The sequence below is a fragment of the Artibeus jamaicensis genome, unplaced genomic scaffold (assembly GCF_021234435.1).
Source record: "Artibeus jamaicensis isolate MK-2021 breed Jamaican fruit bat unplaced genomic scaffold, CSHL_Jam_final contig_391, whole genome shotgun sequence".
Taxonomy (NCBI): Eukaryota; Metazoa; Chordata; class Mammalia; order Chiroptera; family Phyllostomidae; genus Artibeus; species Artibeus jamaicensis.
The window spans coordinates 9,234,817-9,257,906 of NW_026521814.1; the positions used below are offsets into that span (position 1 = coordinate 9,234,817).

Consider the following 23,090-nt stretch of genomic DNA (forward strand, 5'->3'; position numbering starts at 1 on the left):
CCTTGTCCCTCTCATAAAACTGGTATCATTCCCCTCACACCCCAAACCCATTCATAATTCTTTGCTTCAGCTGATAACCTCTATTTTCACTGTGAGGTAAGAAAAAGGTTATTAGGTTTGGAAATCCATCCATCAGGAGAAAGGCTGTTTGCAGTAATTTCTGCCTACAACTCACCCTGCCTATTGGAGTCTGGGTCTTGCCATTCACATCCAGGAAAACATGTCAAGTTCTGGTTCTATTTTCTCCCGTCTCTTCAGCACTTCCTTGTCCCATCATAGCTCTGCTATGATCCCCTTCCTTAGCACATGGTATGTCAAGCCTGTTAAGACTCTTGATACTGTCTCCTTTCCTTCACAGCCAAGATTCTGCCAAAAGCTGTCAAAATTTGCTGCCACTGTTTCCTCACTTTCGAATGCTTCCTTAACCAACTATAACCTGGCATCTTGCTACCATTAATATACTAAAACTAAGTCTAAGCAACAAATTCTTAGTAGCTTTTTACTGTCATTACCTTATGTGTCATTACCTATGACTTTGAGACACTCAATGCTTCTTCATTTTCTCTTTTTTCTTCCTACTATCTATCCACCTCCTTTCTCCAGCACACCCATCTTGCCTGATAACATTTCCCAGAGTTACACAAACTATTACAAGCTCATCATAAAAGCAGTTTTTAAACTTTTGGGTCTCAGGAGTCTTCTACAAACTCTTCAAATCTGTTTATGACCCCCCAAAACTCTTATTTATGTGGCTTATAACCATCGATATTTACTGTTTTAGCATTTAAAACAAAAAAGCTTTTAAACACCAGAACACACAAGTAGAGAACCCATACATTATCAGTGATGATATCACATGCCATTCAGTCTCTGGCAAGTTTCATTGTAAACTCAGGAGAAAACAAAAGTTGTAAAAAGCCAAGTATGTCTTAGCATTATTTTTTAAAATATAAGTAATGTCTTAGCACTGTTATAAAATTGTTTTAACCTTGTGGACCCCCTGAAAGAGTCTCTGGGTCCCCAGGAGCCCTCAGACATCCCAATCACGTCACGCCTATATAGAAACTCCAAGTCTTTATCTATAGCCTGACCTCTTTCTCTCCCAAGTTATCATCTAAAGTTATGTACCTTTAAATAATCCTAGGCTCTTCCCTTCCCTTCTTTATTCTCATTCAGTCATCAAACCCTACTGATTCTACTTTTAAAATTTAGCAGAACTTGAGAGCTTATTAGAGAAATGCAACCCCCCACCCCACCCCAGACCCCCACACAAAAGAATCCTTGGTAATTCACTTGCACATTAAACTGTGAGAAGTATGGGCCTGGGTGGTGATAGCATCTATAAGCAAAGTTAGAGAATCTGAAGGAGAAGGATATCTGAAAGGCAAACTGGAGAACACTAAACGGGAACCCCTCTTTTTTGAAGTTTTTCCTCCTAATACTAAGTTTCAAAGGTCTGGAGTTTTGTAAAGGCATGGTATTCCTAAAGCAAATGATCTTCCCAATTTAGGCTTAACTTCCTACCAGTCTGATCCTCTACACTGCCACCTAGGGAGGACTTCCTTATCTCTATTTTGTCTTCCCTCAGCCCCTACACTTTAACAACTCTCCATCACCCACGTAAAAGCCTAAATCCCTTTTTATGAAATAAAAGGGCTTTCTTACAAAGGCCGACCCCTGACTATCTTTCACCCTTCTTGCATGTCCTCCCTATACCAGAAGACTACAAACCAGGTGAATCCCCTCTGCAGCAAAATCACTCATACTTCCATGCAAAAAGCAAGAATGAATCCATAGCCTTTTGTAACAACTATCATTGCTTCTCTGAAGGAAAACTTCTCTTCTCCTCCCTCCTCTCCCTTGCAGGCAGATGGAATTAGAAGGGGTTTCTTGCTCTTGGATCTCATAGTACCTTGTCCTTGCCTACACTTATTTTAACAGCCCACACTGTTTATAAAGTAGTCTGTCCTACTTAATACTGACCCCTTGTGAAGGCAGAAATAATATCCTATTCGTATTTACATTCTCTGTGCTTGGGCAGAAGTTAGAAGATAGTAGGTAAGTAATAAATGCTTAATGAAAATACAGTAAATTTTTGGAGTCTGTTGAATAGACTTAGACTGATATAAAATAAAGCAAAACAAATCAACACCTTCCTACCAACTATAGACAATTTCATTAACAAAAGGAAAAACCTACATTTAGAACCTATATCTACATTTAGAAATAAAGGCAAATCCATTTATGAAGTAATTCATATATTAACTGAAAGGATAATTTCAGTTGAAGTAAATTAAATTAGCCTAACAGTAAACATCATGTTTTCCAGTTTTAATAGTAAAAGGATAATAGAATACAGTTAGGGTTCTGGGTATCTGAAGAGTACTGGGTAGGAGAGTACAGAGTAGGGAAAGTTAAAATCTTCATAAATACTAAGAGGGACTCAACAGACAATGCTAACTGATAAAACAAAACAGCACATTATGCACATTATTTATATTATAAAATGGGGAAATAATTACCAGGAAGAAAAGCTAAAAAAACAGAGGGGTATGGAAAAAAATGGCTGGTAGAGAACTGCTTTTTAAAAAATTAAATAAGTGAATGAAACTTTTAGTACTATGTGTTCATAAAAGCAAAAACTATTATTTTTTAAAAGTAATGGTTAGAAAATGGATTACCAAAAGAATAAAATGACATCAGAAGACAATGAAATACTACACAAACTCTACTACTTGGTGTACAGGGAAAAAGGAGTATCTCTGCAATTTATTGTTTACTTCCAACAACTTAATGGCCTATGAATATCTGCATCTTGATCTGTATGAAATTTCACCACAAAGGAACCCAATAACTAAGGTATGCAGTGTAGAAGGAATAAAACCTGGCACTCATTTTTCAGACATGTGGCTTCTTATAATGGAAAGACCAAAAAATATGCTTCTTCAAATCTTAAGGAAAATGTATAATCTGTAGTTATTTTTAAAATATCATGCCATTTGACTTTAACCATTAATTTCTAAAATTTCCAGATACAGAACACAGAACAGCAAAATTCAAAATATTAAGATTTTCCACTGCTGCCCTGCCCCTATGGCAAGATTTCTGTACAAATAAAGCTAAGTACATCCAATGGTGAACCAAACTGTATTTCACTGCAAGTGCCACTATGATCTTAAAATTTTTTTTTTAATTAAAAATTTAGCCAAAAATGATCCTTGCAATTCTTTAAAGGGAAGTACTATTTTCTTATACAGTGATTCGTTTGAAGGAATCAAATACTGCATATATAAAAAACACAGAAATATATGATAAGGGATCTAACTTTTTACTATGTTTTACTATTTTAAAAAATCAGAAACACCAGATTTGGTGAACAGAAAGAGAAAATATATTTAAATTATTTTTTTGCTCTTTATAACATAAAGAAAGAGGAGGCATGTGAATTAACTAAACAGACCCAAATCTGGATATATCAAGAAATATTTCAAAGTCTAAGAAATATAAAATGAAAACATTCTTGATATAGTTTTTGAAAAACTGTACTTTGTCTAGATCTAAACCTATAATTTTTAAAGTCTCAATATAAATGTGTTAAAGAAAACTAAACTGTGACAATCTGGTACTTCAGGGGCTACTAACGCTTACCTCAAGGGAACCTACTGCAGATAAAGTCCCGTCACTTGCACAGTCCTTTCAGCTGCCTGCCAGTTGTCTCTGCGGAAGGGAAAGCCTGATGAGTGAGAGCCCTATGCCACACTCCTTTGGAGCATCAGGGTGCCTGCACAGAACTGTCTACCCGGAGATTCCTAGCTGCTCTCCATGACACAGGGCTTACAAAGATGCCACATTTGATATTCCCTTTCCACTGAACACCAGAACTGAATGGCTAAGAGTTACTGAGTGCTAACGACATTCTGGTATTATCAAGATTATATATCTACACTAACCCAAATTAAAAAAAAAAAAAGACTAAAATGTATTAAGTAGAAATAATTTAACACTGACAGGGAAAACATACACACGCAGACACATACACACATATACACCAAAGAAAGAACTCTATAATTTGAGAACAGATAATATTACAAGCTATTGCCACAAAAAGTAAAGTTGCAGCATCAATAAGTAAATGCTAAAACTCAGACATTACTCTCTACACATTTTAAAAAGATGCCATCAAGTATATTATGCTCAATGTGAACTCTACCATGGATCCAAATGACTACTTACAAAATTCAATGTATTTTCTTAGTGGGGTCAGTAAGTGGGTGGGAAGGGAGACTTTTCAGATATCTTTAAGTAAGAAATGTGAAAATCAACAGCATGAAATTCCACAAGAGATTTCACAAAGAGAAAAAAACCCTGTATCTATATCTCAGAAAGTAAACAAACCCTTACTCAGAGCCAAGCTAAAAGGATTTAACAAGAAATAGAAAACTGTGAAACAGTATTGCAAAAACCACCTTCATCTCCTAGAATTATGAATGGCTACTGTCTTCCATTAAGAACACCTATACCACAAGTTTATCTACATAACCAAGAAACCTGCATTTTCTTTCTAATGTCAAACACAGTCTTCAGTCTGAATGCTGTGCTTCACAGGCAGAAATTCTCCTACAAAAAAAAACTTTAAAAAGCATTAACATTTACCACAAGAGATGATGATGGTACAAAACCTACTTAATTTTTTTAAAAGGATGATTCCAGCTTTTATTTTAATAGCACTATATTTAAAATGAAGTTACTTACCTCTGATTCTTTGTCACTTAAAGATCCCAAGCTTCCAAAACTATGATTAGAGCTTTCATTATTTGTTGAGGCCTGTTAAAGATTTTTAAAAAGGCAAAAGTTAGAAGTAATTTAAAATGAAACATATTACAAAGTAAATTATCCTCACAAATGAAAACGAAGTATGATTCCTTTCAGCAAGGAAGTCAAGTAAAGTAAAACCAACCTGTTAACACTATAAATATCTCAAAAAGTTTTACCAAGTCAATAAAGTTCTATTGTATTTCAGGAACAAATTTAAAGAAAAATTTTTTTAATTTTTTGAGAGAGGGAAAAGGGAGAGAAAAGAGGGGAAGGGAAGAAAAAAGAGAGGAAGAGAAACATCAGTGTGGGAGAGAAACGTCAATGATAAGGGAAATATCACTGGTTACCTCTCGCATGCGCCCAACTGGGCATCTAGCCAGCAACCTGGATGTGCCCTGATCAGGAACTGAACCTTCTGGTTCATGGGACAGTGCTTAACTCCCTGAGCCAGACCAGTCATGGCCATTTTACAAAACCAAATTCGGAAGCAAAGAAACTGGACTATTGTTAGGGTAACAAGACCCCTAAAACTACTATCCAATGTATTAAAAACTAATGTTTCCTTTAACTGAAAGTACTACTTGTGCTCCTTAATTCTCTTCACAATCTTATCAAATTCCATCACATTCCATCCACACCCATTGGCCTTCTCTTCATATTAACAAACTGGACAATCTTTGGTTTTTTGTTTAAGTGTTTTAAGAAAAAGTTCTTTTATCATCTTGACCATTTTAATTGCTTCACTCAAGCAATTTCCTTTACAATATTTTTTAAACTGTGACCAACAGAATTGAGTTATTCTGCAGAATGTTTGCTGTATTTCCAAGAGGTTTCTATAATGCTTATTATTTTGTGGCCTTGTTTGGACCAACAGTACATTAGATACGTGTCTTCCGGGAATGTTTAGACCAGAAGATAACAGGCTATGGCATACATGCCAAAGATGATGCATGAATTAACTTCATGTGCAAGTGTGCCAGCTAATACTGTTTCACTTCAATCTGTAACAGTAGCTGTTAGTCCTACTATTAAAAGGCTGCAAAAGTTGAACTATAATTACTGTTATATTAATTTTCAATCAGATGACTGAGCTATTGTATACATAATCCAATATGATGCTGGACATTGTAAAATGTTTTCAACATAAGTAGCACTCAAACTGATTAAGATTCAAGCACTATTTAGAGGAAGTTACATAATCTAATTAGAGCAAGGTGATCAAACTTGAAACAACACCATATAAACAGCAATTAAGAAGTGATAAACTATAAAGATTCAGGGACAATGGAGTAGTGGCAGCATTAAATCTCCATGTAAATATATAAATGTCAAACCTAGACACAACATCTACAATGAAACCGGGTGACTAGGGATCTCCCCAACATAGCAAGTGGGAACAGATCACCAAACACAGGACCTGAACTGGTATGAGAGGAAGCAAAAACAGGGCGTCTGACAGATTTGACAACAGAAACTCCCACAACAGCAAATGCAAACTGACCAGTAAGTAAATCTGAGTACAGGAGCTATACTGGAGGAGTTTCTGCCCTCTCCAACAGTGACTAAGTGCAAGGGGTCCACGGTGAAACCTAAAAAAGTTGGAGCAATCTAGCCCCTATGAACTCTTGAAACTAATCCTTCACTAAAGGTGTCATCAGTAAAAATAAATTACTGGGTATGGAAGCAAAATGAAGCACAACAGGTACAATGAAGACAAAGGAAACAGAATATCAAAATAAAAGCGGGAAAAGGAGTGAAGCCTAGGAATCTCAAAAAGCAAGTATCACACTTATGAAGAGTGCCCCAAAACAGCAGCAGCGGGACCTCTGTAAGAAAAGCCTTTCTAAACTCCCACAATGGAAAAAAGAAAGACACAGAATATCCTGATAATAAAAACATACCAGAAACACACACACATTTCACAAAATAGGTAAAAACTGTAACCTTCTCTTTCAAAATGAGCTAAAAGACATTATCACAATGACAAAAGACACGAAAGAAGAGCATAAATGAGATTTCATAAAACTCAGAAGTAAGGTAACAGAAAATAGGAAGGCATCAGAAATTGAGGCAAAAGGTTTAATAATGAAAATTAAACCTGAATGAACCCAAAAGAAAATACAAACAGATAATGGTTTAAGAGAACTAGGTGAAAAAGGAAGAGTACTTTTGAAATCAAAAGAAAGAGATAAAAAAAAATGAGAGAAAGCAACAAATATCCAACATTCACATAACAGAAGTCTTTAAAGACCACTGATGGAAGAGACAAATAGTAGAAACTATAATTCAAGAGATCTTCCTGAAAACATTTCTTAAAAATTGAAACTACTGCCTGAAAGAACATATATTGCACCTAATAATACCAAATTTTTTAAAGGCAACACTTTTTGGTGGAAGAAAATGGAGTCACAAAATTGAAATATTTAAGAAACTATAAATAAAGTGTTTTATATCCAGTAAAACAGATTTTTTAACATATGAGACACAAATAAATTTATCAAAATGACAGAAATCAGGAAATACTGCTCCCATGAACCTTCCAAATGAATCCAGAGAACAAGCTTTGGATAGGCAAAGTGAAATTTCAACCTAAAAACTGATGCAATCAATAATATTACTCATTGATAATGGTCAAATGAGAAATATACGAAAGAAACTATAAAATTTAATGGCTAATGGCATACAAAGTTGTTAATACATTATTTTAAAAATTGGGGCATGGAATTTTATGGAAAGCACAAGTGAAAAAATGTTTTAACAGTTTTCAGCAACCACTTTGGTCATGGTGATAGCACAAGTAGCTTTCTGAGACTACTGTGTGTGTAGAAAGAATAACTAAGTGATACCCTCATCTATCATCTGCCTTATGTCCTTGAGAACTACAATTCTTGGTATACAAGAAAGAAGATACAGATATAAATAAAAACCTTGTAGTTCTCATTTGAATTGGAAGCAGCAATATCAATTCATGAGCTATTTTTACCTTTTAAAACAAATAATTTTAAAAATACAGATTCTGCTACAAGTAGTAACAGAATACCTCTTATCAGACCAATGTTTCCGCAAATAAGTATAAATTCTGGAAAAATATATAAAACAACTACCTGAAGGCACTTGAGCAATCAAAAGTAGGCAGAATCTGGAGCAGAGACAACATTTAGAAGAAGGGAACAGAACTAGGTGAGTTTTGTGTTTTTCACAGCTTTGGCTGGAGAGAGGGTCCCGAGTCTGAGCGGCACAGAGCAGCTGAAACTTGGAGCATTAACATGCAGTCTTACTGAAAAACCAATTTGGAGCTACCGCAGCAGCTGCAAAGAAGGCATACGTACATATGCTGGAACATAAAGCACCAAAAAAGAGTTGCAAATTCTGCATATTACCTCTATCCATTCACTGATCTACGCCAGGAGTGGAACAAACTGTAAGCAGTCCAGGTAAGGCTACAACAACTAAACAGAGACACTCGTCATCTGCCATCCTCTGTAGGGAGACACAGTTCAGGTTTCAGTCCAGCCAAGTTAATTCTTTGTTAATAAAAATAACAGCCAAAAAATCAACACTCTCCAGAATAATACTACACCACATCCCAGAGTGACTATAATGTATCATTCACAGTGTGCAGGATATAAACAAAATTTCTAAACTCATGAAGAAACAAGAAAATATAATTCATACTCAAAAGTAAAGACAATCACTAGAGACCAACTACAAGCTAACTCATATTAGAATGAGCAAAGATCTAAAAGCAGCTACTGTCAGTATATTGGAGATCAAAAATACAGTTGTAATAGATGAACAGACTGCAACTTTCAACAGAAAAATAAAAATATAAAAAAGATCCAAGTGAAAATTCCAAAACTAAATAAAAAAAAATCACTGCATGGGCTTGACATCAGAAATGAGAAAGTACTGAAGATCAAAAGATAATAGAAACTAGAGAAAAAAAATATTGAAAAATAGTTGTTGGACACTTGGGCATGTATTTTAGAGTAGCAGAAGAGAAAAAGAAGAAGAGAAAGTATTTGAATAGCCACAAAATCCCAACACTTGGTGGAATGTGTACATTTACAGATTCAAGGTTCACAGATTACTTCAAGCAAAATACAAGGAAAATCATACCTATTAATAATCTCAAAGAACCAGTTTTGTTACATTAATTTTTTATTACATTTTTTGTTTTCTATTTTAATTCTACTCTAATGTTTATTATTTCCTTCCTTCTACTGATTTTGGACTTCCTTTGTTCTTCTTTTCCTAGTTCTTTAAGGTGAAACATTAGATTATTTGCAATTTTTGTTTACTGAGATAGGTATATAATGATATGAACTTCCATCTTACTACTGCTTTTGTTATAACCCAAACGTTCTGATATATCATACTGCCATTCTCATCTGTCTCTATATGTATCCTTTCGTGTTTTGTAATTTCTTCTTTGACTGAGTCATTGTTTAATAGCCTGTTTTTCCAGCTTTCTTTTTGCAGATGATTTCCAATTTCAGAGTATTGTGATCAAAGAATATTTGTAGTATGATTTCAACCTTCTTAAATTTGTTGAGGCTAGTTTTGTGTCCCTACGTATGGTTTACCCTTGCACAGGTTCCATGTACACTAGAGAAGAATATATAGTCTGGTATTCTGTGGATGAAAGGTCTATAAATGATGATTATATCTGTTTGGTCTAATGAGTTCTTTAAGGCCCTACTGGTTTTGTTTGGTAGGTCTATCCCTAGCTTTCAGTGGGGTATTTAGGCTCCTATTGTAACTGCGTTGTCAGTTTCTCCTTTTAGTTCTGTTAGTGGTTGTTTTATCTATTTTACTGCTGGTAAGTGTTACATCTTCCACTACTCCCATTATTATTATAAAATGTCCATCTCTGTCTCATTACTTTTTATCTCGAAATGTATTTTGTCTGATATAATAATAATAATAATAAATATACTGTACCCATTCTTCTCTGGATACCATCTGCTTAGAGTATCATTCTGCACCCTTTCACTTTGAGACTGTGTTTGTCCTTGAAACTGAGATGTGTTTCCTGAAAGCATCCACCACATACTTTGGCTTTGTTTTTTGAACCAAACGCTACTCTGTGTCTTTTTATTGGTGAGTTCAGTCCATTTACATGTAGGGTGACTGGTTTTATGTGAGGATTTCCTATAGCCATTTTAGTTTCCTGGTTTTAGCCAAGCTTTGTTTCCTGGTAGCTCTCTGTCTCCATTTGTTTTCCTTTGTGTTCCTGTCTGTCATTTTAGTTTGGTGGTATTCTATGACTTTTTCCTCTTTTTTTGTTACATGTCTCACAGTTCTAAATTTTTTTGTGTGGTTACCATTAGGGCTTATGTAAAAGAAGCTTCTATACCTAGGTAACATCACAGTAAAACTACTAAAAACCAAAAATAAAGAAAAAAATCTCACTACAATGAAATATCACTTCGTATCTGTCAGAATGGCTATTACCAAAAAGACAAATAATAAGTATTGACAAAAACGTAGAGAAAAGGAAACCCTGTGCACTGTTGGTGGGTTGTAAATTAGGGCAGCCACTATGAAAAACAATACAGAAAAAAATTACAACCAGAACTACCATATGATCAAGCTATTCCACTTTTGGGAATTTATCCAAAAACAAAAACAAAAAACCACTAACTTGAAAAGATATATATGTATACCTGTACTCATTGTTTACAATAACTAAGATATGAAAGACATCTGTATCCATGAATGAAGAAAATGTGATGTGCTGTATGAAATAGAATATTACTCATCCATTTAAAAGAAAATCTTGCCATCTGTAACGATATGGCTGGACCTTTTGAGCATTATGTTTAGTAAAATATGTCAGACAGAGAAAAAGACAAAAAGACTGCGGTGTGATCTCATTCACATGTAGAGTCTAACACCAAAAACAAAACTGAGTTCATAGGTACAGAGAAGAAATTCACAGTCACCAGAGGTGAGAGGTGGGGGGTGGATTAAAGGGGTCAAAAGACAGAAACTTCCAGTTATGGGCATGTAGGGTACAACATGGTGACTACAGTTAATAATGCTGTACTATATATCTGACAGTTGGTGAGAGTATAAATCTTAAAAAACAATTTTAACTATGTATGGTGACAGGTCAATGAGCTTATTATGGTGACCATTTTTCAATATATGTAAATATAGAAATTATGTTGTACATCTGAAATTAATATATGTTATATGACAATCATACCTCAATAAAAAATTAACTAAACATTAAAAGAAGAAATAATCTTGAAAACAGCCAGAGAAAAACAACACATTACATATATGAAAACAATAACAACAAAAAGAATATGACTACTGCTGGCTTACAAGTACTGGAGGCTAGATTTAATCTCTACAAATGGTGAGTCAGGAGAACTCTAAACCAAGGCACGTAAGGCACAGTTGAGAATAAAAGGCGACACACTAAATGAAGAGACCCTTAGCTCTTTTTCTGTACTCGACTCTAGAAAACGAGCAACCAAATTTATACTCCACAGGCAGAAGATTGCAGAATTTCTTTCTAGGCAAACAGATCATCTCAAGAGGCAAGACTTATAGGTAGCAACAAACAAACAAACAAACAAACAAACAAACAAACAAAAAACCACCTCAGAAAAATGACCCAGCCCAGTCATCATCAGTAAGCGCTAACTACATACACAAAGCTTCTAATAAATGTTTCAGTGCTTAAGGCACAGATATAACCAAAGCCCGTATCAGCACAAATCTGAAGAAATACAAACAAAAACAGAAAGAAACTCATATAAAATAGAACAGAGAACAATAAAACTTCACACAGAAATAAAACTATTACATCTATCCTAATAAAAGCAAGCTATAAAAATGAAAAATTTAGAAAAGAACCCCAAGAAAGGCTCCTGAAAATTAAAAACAGTACAGCTAAAATAGAAAAAAAAAACTGGTTGAATTTAAAGACAACATCAAAAAAAATCTTCCCTGAAAAAGATGAAAAAAATTCAAAGAGAAAACTACAGAATCAGTCCAAGATGTCCTGATCCAAATAATGAAAATTCTAGAAAGAAGAACAAGAAAATTGAGAGCTGAAATTATCAAACAAATAATTCCAGAAACTTTCCCAGCATGACTTCCCGGGTTGGAAAGACACACTTTCAAACCAAGCACACTGGTTCAAGGAAGACCCACACCAAGGCATATCATAATTTAAAATGTTAAATGCTGAATGAAGATCAAAGAGTATCCTTACAAAGGATCAGGAATCAGAATGGCACTGGGTGCTGAGCACTACACTAGAAGCTAGAAGGCAACGGATCAATGCCTTCAAAGTTCTGATAAAATGATTTCCAACCTAGAAGTGTACATCCAAAGTAATAACTAAGTGGGAGGAGAAGACAATGCAAGGTCTCAAAAATTTGACTGCCCATTACCTTTTCTCTGGAAGTCACTACAGAATATGTTCCACCAAAACAAAGGAGTACACCAAGAATGAGGACAATATGGTAGAAAGGAAGCAAGAGCTCACACACAGGACAGGTCCAAAAGGAATTCCCATGCTAATCAAGATGACAGGCATCCAGGAGAAAACAGAGAGCAACTAGCCTGGATAAGAACAAAACCATACAAGTTGTAGCAGGAAATAATCTAAAAAAAAACCCAAAAAACAAAAAACCAGCATAAATAATTTGTATTTAAAAATAAATGAGACTTCCGGCCAAGATGGAGGTGTAGGTGGAAACACTGTACCTCTTCGCACAACCAAGTTTATGAACAACAAATATTTAAAAACCAGAACGCAACCAAAACAAAAAATTCAACTGTACTGAAGTTTGACAACAAGGAAGCATTCATCCAGACTGGTAAGAGGGGAAGAGTCAGCAGCTGGCAGAGAGGGGTGGCACAGGAAAAAGAGGCCAGACCAACCCAGGCACACAGGCGGCGGTTGGCAGATCCCAAGTGTGGAGTGGCAACCAGGAGATCCAGTGAGGTCGCAAGGCAGCTGGCTGACTGCGGTCACACATTCGTGTGCAGATAAACCAGGCAAAGGAGTGAGCAATGAGACAGACCATGCAAACCAGGGCCCCAGAGCTGGGAAATAAAGCCTAAAAGCGCCAATTGGAAAAACTTTCGGGGATTGAGGTGCCAGGAGAGGCTTCCAGGCTCACAGAGAGTTCGTTGGAGAGACCCACCAGGTCCTGGAGAATACACAATCCCACACATCCGGGAAGCAGCACCAGAAGAGCCCGATTTGCGTGTGGGAAGCAGCAGAGGGGACCGAAATCTGAGAGAAAGCAGAAAAAAACACCACTGCCCTTCTATGACCCCACCCCCACATACAGCATCACAACCCAGCAACCTGGGTTGCCCCACCCCGGTGAACACCTAAGGTTCCACCCTTCATACATAACAGGCGCGAACAGACCAAAACATTATGGCTTAAGAACAGCTCAAAGTCCCAGAGCCAATACTTCTAAGCAACCAAGAGATAGCCAACCTATCAGATGCACAGTTCAAAACACTGCTGATCAGGATGCTCACAGAACTGGTTGATTTTAGTCACAAATTAGATCAATAAATGAAGGCTACACTAATTGAAATGAAGGGAAATGCACAGGGAACCAATAGTGATGGAAAGGAAACTGGGAATCAAATCAATGGAGTGAACCAGATGGCAGGAAGAAACAACCAACCAGAAAAGAATGAAGAAATAAGAATTCAAAAAAAGGAGGAGAGGCTTAGGAACTTCCAGGACATCTTTAAACGTTCCAACATCCGAATTATAGGGATACCAGAAGGGGAAGAGGAAGAGCAACGAATGGAAAACTTATTTGAACAAATAATAAACAAGAACTTTCTCAATCTGGCAAAGGCAATAGACTTCTAGGAAATTCAGAAAGCTCAGAGAGTCCCAAAGAAGGTGGACCCAAGAAGGAACATACCAAGGCACATCATCATTACATTAGCCAAGATTAAAATGAAGGAGAGAATCCTGGAAGCAGCAGGAGATAAGGGGACAGTCACCACAAAGGAGTTCCCATCAGACTGTCAGCAGATTTCTCAAAAGACACCTTACAGGCAAGAAGGGGCTGGAAAGAAGTATTCCAAGTCATGAAATGTAAGGACCTACATCCAAGATTGATCCATCCAACAAAGCTTTCATTTAAAATGGAAGGGCAGATAAAGTGCTTCTCAGATAAGACCAAATTGAGGGAGTTCATCATCACCAAGCCCTTATTATATGAAATGTTAAAGAAGCTTATCTAAGGAAAAGAAGATAAAAAATATGAACAGTGAAAGGAAAGCAAACTCACAGTTATCAACCACCACACCTAAAACAAAGGCAAACTAAGAGGACAGCTAGATCAGGAGCAGAACCATAGAAATGGAGATCACATGGAGGGTTAGCAACAGGGGGTGGGAGGAGAGGGGGAGAAGGTACAGAGACTAAGTAGCACAGACGGTAGGTAGAAAATAGATGGGGGGAGGACAAGAATAGTATGGGAAATCTAAAGAACTTGTGACACGTGAAAGTGAATTAAAAGGGGGGAATAAGGGGAGTGGGTGCGCAGGGTAGAGGGGAATGAAGGGGAGGAAATGGGACAACTGTAATGGCATAACCAATAAAACATACTAAAAATAAATAAATAAATGAATGAATAACGAGAGATTCACACATCTCTGCTGGAGAGTTTGGGAGCACACAAAGGGAATACTAAAAAATAACAGAAATAAGTCAACTATTAACTCTAGGGAAAACAACAAGCTGTACAAAAGAAGAAATGTAATCATGGAATCTCATAGTTGTAAATACAACTTACATGGTCACAATATAAATAATAATGATCAAGCCAAAAGTTGAAATATATACCAAGATGAAATTAGGTAAGTGTGAGTATTTCTAGAGGGGTGAACAGTGAGATCATTTAACACAGTTAACTTATCATCTATAACAGGAAATTAACAAATATCTAAAACTGAAAAAGACAAAGACTTATAGATCTAAATAACAGTCTTAAATAATAGTCATATTTAGAAATACAGACATATCTCTGGCTGGTGTGGCTCAGTGCACTAACTGCTGGACTGTAAGCCAAAGGTTCGCTGGTTTGATTTCCAGTCTAGAGCATGTGCCTCGGTTGTGGGCCAGGTCCCCAGTAGGGGGCACAGAAGAGGCAACCACACACTGATGTTTCTCTCCCTCTCTTCCCCTCTCTAAAAATAAATGAAATCTTAAAAAAAAATACACAGATAAAACAGAAGATATATAACATAATAAACAAAAAGCTACAAGGTGAGACCTGGCTCTATGAAGAATGAATACAGGGTTGGGAGAATGGAACGTGTTTCTACTAATTTTCATTAATACCCCTAGTAGAACAATTTAACTTTTGAAACTCTGACCATGAACTGTTATATCCTTTTCTTCTTGATTTGTAGGAATTCTTTAGATATTCTGGGTATAAATCCTTTATGATTTACCTTTTCACTCATGCATTGATATTGGTGTCATTTGAACATTGTTACATTTATCAAATGTTTTCCGTTAGGGTTAGTTCCTTTTGTGACCCATTTATGAAATTGCTGTCATTATACTTATTAAAGCTTTACTGTTTCATCTTTCATATTTATATATACAAGTCACCTGGAATTTTCTTTTTAATCCTCACCCAAGGACACGCTTATCAATTGCAGAGAGAAGGAAAGAGAGGGAGAGAGGGGGGGAGAGAAACACTGATAGTTGCTTTCCGCACATGCCTTAACAGGGGATAGGATATGCAATCCAGTTAAATGCTATGACCAGGAACTGAACCTGTGACCTTTTGGTTCACAGGACAATTCTTCAACCAACTGAGCCACACTGGCCAGGGCTGGAATTGATTTTTGTGTGCTGGTAAGAGTTGAGGGTCAAAAGTAATTTTTTTCCCATATGGATATCCAATCGATTCAGCATCATATATTGCCATGTATCATGCGTAGCCCTGTAGAATGTGCACCCATGTTTTTGGCACAAATTTTCAGGGGAAAAAAAATCTTTCATTTTAATTTTTAAATTTATATATAAAACTAGCATTCCAGAGTATTATTTTGCATAAAGATATTGCTATTGCTTTCTAGAGTTACACTTTTAATGCATAAGCATAAATAAAAGAATTAAAACCACTTACATAGATAGAAACATGTGTAATATACCACTTACATAGAAACATCTATGTAATATACCACTTACATAGATAGAAACATCTATCTTAATGTACCTTGGAGAAATTTTCAGAATTAGTACTACCCATGTGTCATGCGCATCAATATTTTTCCCTCAAAAATTTCGGCAAAAAAGCATCATACACACCAAAATGCACATAAATGACCAGCCTTTCCTCATTGCACTGCAGTGCCACCTTTGCTGTATATCAAGTCACTATACATGCATGGGTCTGTTGCTGGACTCTCTCCTGTTCAACTGGTCTATTTTTCTTTGCTGTGTCAGTATCAGTGACTTAATTTTACTCCCTAAGAGAACTAAACAGATATGCCTACATAAAAAGTTGTTCCAGAATGTTCACAGCAGCATCATTCACATAAAAAATGTAAACAACCCAATGTTCACCAAATGATGAATGGATAAACAAAATGTGATATATCAATACAATAGAATATTGTCATAAAAAGGAAGGAAGTACTAAAATATACTACAACATTCATAAACCGTGAAAACATTATGCTAAGTGAAAAAAAATGCCAGGCACAAAAATGCCATGCATTGTATGATTTCATGTATATGAAATGTTCATAAGAGGCAAATCCATATAAACAGAAAGCAGACTAGTAGTTGCCAGGGCTGGTGTGTGGGGTAGGACAACAGAGGAATAGAAAGTTGCTGCTAATGTTTATGGGATCTCTTTCACAGGGGTGATAAAAAATACACTGAAATTGATGGTGATGGCTGCATAATTTTGTGATCTACTAAAAACCATCAAAATGTACACTATAAATGGGTCAACTTTAGGGTGTGTAAATCATATCTCAATTCAAAATATTATAAAAGTTTCAAATTACTGAGAAGAAATGATTGCAGAGGAGGAAAAGGCTTGACAAAAGTCTAGTGTATAATTTTATACACTCAGAAATACAGTATGTGTACTTGCAGCATATACTCACAGACATTCGAAGATTTCGAACAGATTTTTTTTTGCACCCATGGGATATTATTTTAAAATATAAAAGAAACTCACAGGCACGTGGAAAAAATTTCACTACAGAAATAAAATTTCTCCCACACCAGTCCCACTATTCAGAAGCAACTACTTTAAAAAACTGTTTTTAATTAAATTTTCGAATAGGCAATAAAAACCAGCTACTACTTCCTATTTGTTTCTTAACATTCTAGATGCTCTAAGTCTACATGAGCAAATTATATACATTCTGTGGTTCCTCTCTACTTACTCAAAAGAACATTACATAGACTGTCCTGCACTGCTTCTTTTCTCTTAATATACCTTGTAGAAATTTTCAAATCTACATAGATAACTTCATTCCTTTTTAACATTTGCTACTTCCTTTCTTTCAAACAGGTGCAAAGTATTACACTGTATGTATTATATTTCAGTAAGTCCTTTATTTCACTGTTATCAGCTTCCCTTTCTTCCTGATGTATCTTTATATTTTTATTTTTAATTCTTCAATTCTTCAGTAAAATAAAGTTATCTTTATTTTACTTTTTAATTGATTTTCTCCATTACCATTGATCCCCCTTACACTCCCTTCCCCTGCAATCACTACACCGTTATCCGTGTCCATGAGTCCTTCTTACTTCTATCTGTAATCCTACAACAGAGCCACAAACTCATGCCACAAGGACCTGAGGCAAGTAAACAAGTGAAGCACATTCAGGGTAAGATTGAAGAAGTGACATATGATAGAATAAAAGTTCTCTCTCTTTCCACTCCATTTTTGTATTAGCTGTGAACTAGGAATCAGCTAATGCTGAATCATCACCACTAGAGGAAATACACAGTTACATTCCTGCAAGCTTCAACACTTTCCTCAACCAATCAATACATAACCTTGTGTGTTTCTGTTTAGAGACACCTTTTTATTATATAGTGTCAATTCTCCCACGGCCAGTAATACCATAACTCACGCCTGAATGAAGCTTATCTAACACCTGGCGTTTCCTCCCTAAGGCACTTCACAGTTTATGCTTAGAACACTAGACAGCACTTCAGGACTACTACTTGTGGGAGCCATTTTGAACAGTGAAACTACAAATAAAATGCACAGAAATGTGAAGAACATGGCACTAAAGTCGACTGCAAAAGAACAGTTGTTTACAGTATCGGAGCTGAAACATGGAGGCAGAATGTTACTTTGTTAGGCCTCAGGCAACTCAAAACTTTCACCACTCTGCACATGCACAGGCCCTTAAATGAACAGCAAAACCAATGTGAGAACTGATTTCAAGGTTATGAATAAATTTAGCGAGTAGGCAAACTTGCAATTATAGAACCCCTGAAAAAGGGGATTGACTATTGTGTGTGTATGTATGTATATTAAATCAAGCTTATAAATTATACTGTGCAAATTGTCTGTATATAGCCTTATTCTTTTAAACATTTTGAAAGTCAAAAATCTAAAAGAAGTATATTAACATCTCTCACTGTAACTGTACTTAAATTTACAATGTATTTTTAAGACTGACATGATAGTTTTAACTGTCTTATCTTCATTATGAGTTCCTAGTTGTTAAAAAAATCTATTTTTGTACCATTCAGTTTTTTAATTTTCAGAAATGTTTGATATTCACTCATGCATAAAATAATAATAAAAATAATTTATGGAGGGATTTTATACTGTTGTAGATTCTAGGGTATAGCAGGGGGGAAAGGCCTAAGTCCAAATGCTCATGGAATTTACATTACAAGAAAGAAAACAGACAATAAACATGTAAATATTTAGCAGTATGTTAAGGAACCAACAGCATTTTTAAAAAAATTAAGTGAAGCCAAAGATAGTGTGATACAGGTATTACCTTATGGAGAATATAAGGAAAAGCCTCTCTGAAGAGGTGACATTGAACAGAAACTTTCATTAAGTGAGGGAGAAGTGTTTGAGAGGCAGCTGACAAACAAACCAGTGTGGGTGCAGCAGGGAGGCAGTTATTAAAAAGGGAAGTTAGTCCCGAACCAGATCAGAAGGTCTTGTTGGGGCATGGTGCAGGCACTGAATTTATTTGAAATGTGGGAAGTCTAATCTTTGGAAGGTTCTGAATGGGGGAGAAAATTGATCTCAAATTTATATTTAATTCTATTTCTTTTTCTTTATAATTACTTGAAATATTTTCTTTTTGGTTATTTCTAATCTTTGTCATTTTGGGGGAATGTTTCTTCTCAATATCTTATAGATGGATTCTCATTTACTGTGATAACATATCCTTTTCAATAGGTCTATGTTTTTTTTTTTTAAGTAAAAAGTTGTTTTAAAAAAAGGGAGTTGAGGAGAAACCCTGGAGAAATACATAAATCAGTTTGAGAAAAACAGGACTACATAAATAAGTATAGACTATTGTCATAAAACTAAAAAATAAAGATACAAGTAAAAGACATCAGACAATAGAACCAAGTAAAAAACCCCTATAATTATAATAAATGCAATGAACAAACCCACCATTTCAGAGATAAAAATGCTCATATTCCAACAAAAAAGACATGCTGTCTACAAGAAAAACACTTAAAACAAAAAGTAAAAATGAAATACAAAATCACATACCTAAGACAAAAATAAACCAAAAGAAAATAATAATCTTAGAATTTGAAAAACAAATATTTTTTAAAACTGTAGTCATAAACAGAATAAGAAGATACATGCATTTAAAAAAATATAGCCTTAAAGTAAATGAAGCAAAAACAGATACACTGCAAGCTAAACTACATAACTCAATAGCCGCAGCTAAAGATTTTGATATACCTCTCTCAGAAAAAGAGGCCAAGATATCAATACAAGGTGATAGCCAAGATCAGAACACAATAAAGAGCTATTAGAGCCCTGCCTGCTGTGGCTCAGTGGATTGAGTGCCTGCTTGCAAACCAAAGGGTTGCTAGTTGGATTCCCAATCAGGACATACGCCTGGGTGGGCCAGGTCCCCAGTAGGGGGCACAGGAGAGGCAATCACCCACTAGATGTTTCTCTCCCTCTTTCTTCCTCTCTTCTGCTCTCTCTAAAAATAACTACATAAAATCTTTTTTAAAAAATCTATTTTATTGTATGTTATGCATTAAATCCAATTAACATATTTTATTTTATTTTTTATTTTATTTTATTTTTTTTAAAGATTTTATTTATTTATCTTTAGAGGGGAAAGGAAGGAGAGAGGGAGAGAACTGGCCTGCAACCCAGGCATGTGCCCTGACTGGGAATTGAACCGTGGTTGCTTGGTTCCCAGGCCCACGCTCAATCCACTGAGCTACACCAGCCAGGGCCCAATTAACATATTTTAAAAAATAGTATACCATAAACAAGAAGGGTTTATCCCAGAAATGCAAACAGGCTCAACATTTTTTAAAAAATCAATTAATAGCTCGGGCCAGGTTGCATCAGTTGGCTAGAGTGGTATGCTGTGAGGGTTTGGTACCCAAGAAGCAACCAGCTGATGTTTCTCTTTCACACTGATGTGTGTGTCTCTCTCTCCCCTTCCTCTCTCTCTAAAATCAATAAACATATCCTCGGGTGAGGATGTCTTTAAAAAATCTGTTAATATAATTTGTATTAATAATCCAAAGAAAAAAGTTTTATGAGTCTTCCAACCCAGAACAAAAAAAGGATCTTCATACAGTTCAGTAATATTTGTGATTTTTAAACAAACACACACTTCTTTAAGCAGGAACAGAGAAGCTCTCCTTTAATTTAGGCATACTCATATACACAAATCCTATAGCAAACGTTACACTTGATGAAAAAACTTTAGATGATTCTTCTTGAACAGACAGTACTGAAGTTGATGACCGGTATAAGGGATAAATAAATATACTGAGTTGAAAAGAAATAAAACTGTTATTTTTGGAAAGATAATTAATTTTTTTGAGAAACCTAGAGAAGAGAATCAAAAAACTATTACGACAAATGACAGAGACCACCAGCAAGACTATTACATATAAAACGAGATCAACTTATAAAAATCCAAACCCACCTAGGTCAGCAATAACTAACTAGAAAATATAATTAAAAGTTTCATCAGCCACAAGAACTTTAGAGTACCAAGGAATTAGCCAAAAAATTCACAAAAACTAGCCAAAAATTCCTATGAACGCCATAAAGAACAGAAACGTAGAGACATTTCATGTACTTGAAGGGGATACCTTAATCTTTTGTAAGGTTCAGTACTTTTCAAATTAATCTATAAATTCAGTGCATCCATGACAAAAATTCCGAGCCCTCGCTTAAGCTAGCTCAGTTGTCTAAGAGTGTCATCCTGATGCCCCAAGGTTGCCAGTTTGATCTTTGGTCAGGGCTCATACAAGAACCACCCAATGAATGCATAAATAACTGAAATAACCAATCTCTCTCAATCTCTCTCAATCTCAATCTCTCTCTCTCTCTCCCCTTTTCCCCTCCTTCCTAGCTCTGTTTAGAATCCATTAAAAAAATCCATTTGAATCATCTAAGGAAAAAGATATAAATAAGCCATTATAGAAAAAGAATCCCCACATGCTAACAAGCAAATGAAGAAATACTCAAATTTTATGAGTAAAGATACATAAATAACTACATTAATTTTACCAAGAAAGTTAAACAACAGACTTGTTCTACCACATAAAAAGACAGCAAAATATGTTTTTGGTACTGTTGTTTATTGTGGCACTGGCACACTCAAATACAAAAAGGGCTCTGGAACATAAGATAAATATCAGAGGCAGATCTGTAAATCAGTGGAAAAATACAAACGATTCAAGAAACTTTATTGAGAAAAAATGGTTCACTAGATGGGAGAAAAATAAAACTGGATCCCTATCAATACTATATGAAAGGCGAGGCCTAAACGAACTAAAGAGCAAATATGAAGTAAAACTATAGAAGTAATTGAAGAAACTGTAGAATATCTTTGTGGACCAGGGTTGGGGGAAAAGTACAGTTTTAATTTTTAAAATATCGTCAGGAACCACTGGACCCCATTTTAGTTTTTGAGCTTCTCTGTCAAGCAGTTCTGACTATGTATTTGTAAAGACTGCTATTTCAGGACTTTTATTTTTTCTTAGAGATCACCCAAAAAATAAACTTAAAATTTATTTTTAATAGGAAAAAAATGAACCAGACTTCCAATCAAGATGGAGGCATAGGTGAACACAGCTCACATTCTCACATAATCACAGCAAAAATCACAACTAAACTACAACACAACTATCACACAGAATTGTCAAAAACTGAGTTATGTGAAAGTCTGACAACCTAGGAATTAAAGTCACATCCATCCAGATATGTAGGAGGGATGGAGTTGAGGAGACGAGAAAAGGAAGACCAACATATGGTAGATAAAAATCAGGAGGGGAATCTTGGGAGTGAGGAATTGCAGCCACACACCAGACCACCCAGCCCGGGGTTCCAGTCTCAGGAATCTAAGTCCCCGAAATTTCTGGCTGTGAAAACCAGTGGGGGTTGGGGCAGTAGAAGAAACTTGGATTCTCAGGTGTCTCCCCTTAAAGGGCCACAGTGGACTTGGAACTTACACAGACTGACTCCCTCTGGGCTCCAGCACCTGGGCTGCAGCTAGAAGGGCACCAGTGGCATATAGGGAGAAACTGTTTAGCATGGGGGCGAGTGCCTGGGTATAGCTTCTTTCCAGACAAAACTCCAGAGGTCAGGGAGCGGCCAAGGTCCCCTTTCTGAGTTCTTCCCAACACAGAGCCACAGAGTGGCGATACCATGTCTCAGACCCCATCAACCTGGTCCACAGGGTTGCCCTGCCCTGGTGTTTACCTAAGTCTCTGACCCATGCAACTTATGCGTGTGCTTTTCTACAACAGGCCATGCTACTAAGATAGGGAGTCAAAGCAGCTCTCTCTACCTAATACATAGAAACAAATGCAGAGAGGCTGCCAAATTGAGAAGACAGAAATATGGCCCAAATGAAAAAACAGAAAACTCCAGAAAAAGAAATAAACAAAATGGAGATCAGCGAAATCTATCAGATGCAGAGTTCAAAACACTTATTATTAGGATGCTTAAAGAACTCACTGGGTACTTCAACAGCATAAAGACACTGGCAGAAATGAAGGTTACACTAAATGAAATAAAGAAAAATT

General features: G+C 35.9%; 1 protein-coding gene across 3 annotated transcripts in view; it reads right to left on the bottom strand.

The window, feature by feature from the left end:
- Positions 1 to 23,090, bottom strand: part of TLK1 (tousled like kinase 1) — a 152,705-nt gene that overhangs the window by 66,796 nt on the left and 62,819 nt on the right. For 2 of the 3 annotated variants that reach the window (XM_037139532.2, XM_037139533.2), the window contains one exon: positions 4,753 to 4,824. In XM_037139532.2, coding sequence (XP_036995427.2) covers positions 4,753 to 4,824 — 72 coding nt within the window. Of the gene's footprint in view, positions 1 to 3,648; positions 3,718 to 4,752; positions 4,825 to 23,090 lie in introns of those variants that run through there. The other variant, XM_037139534.2, reaches the window with a different exon arrangement.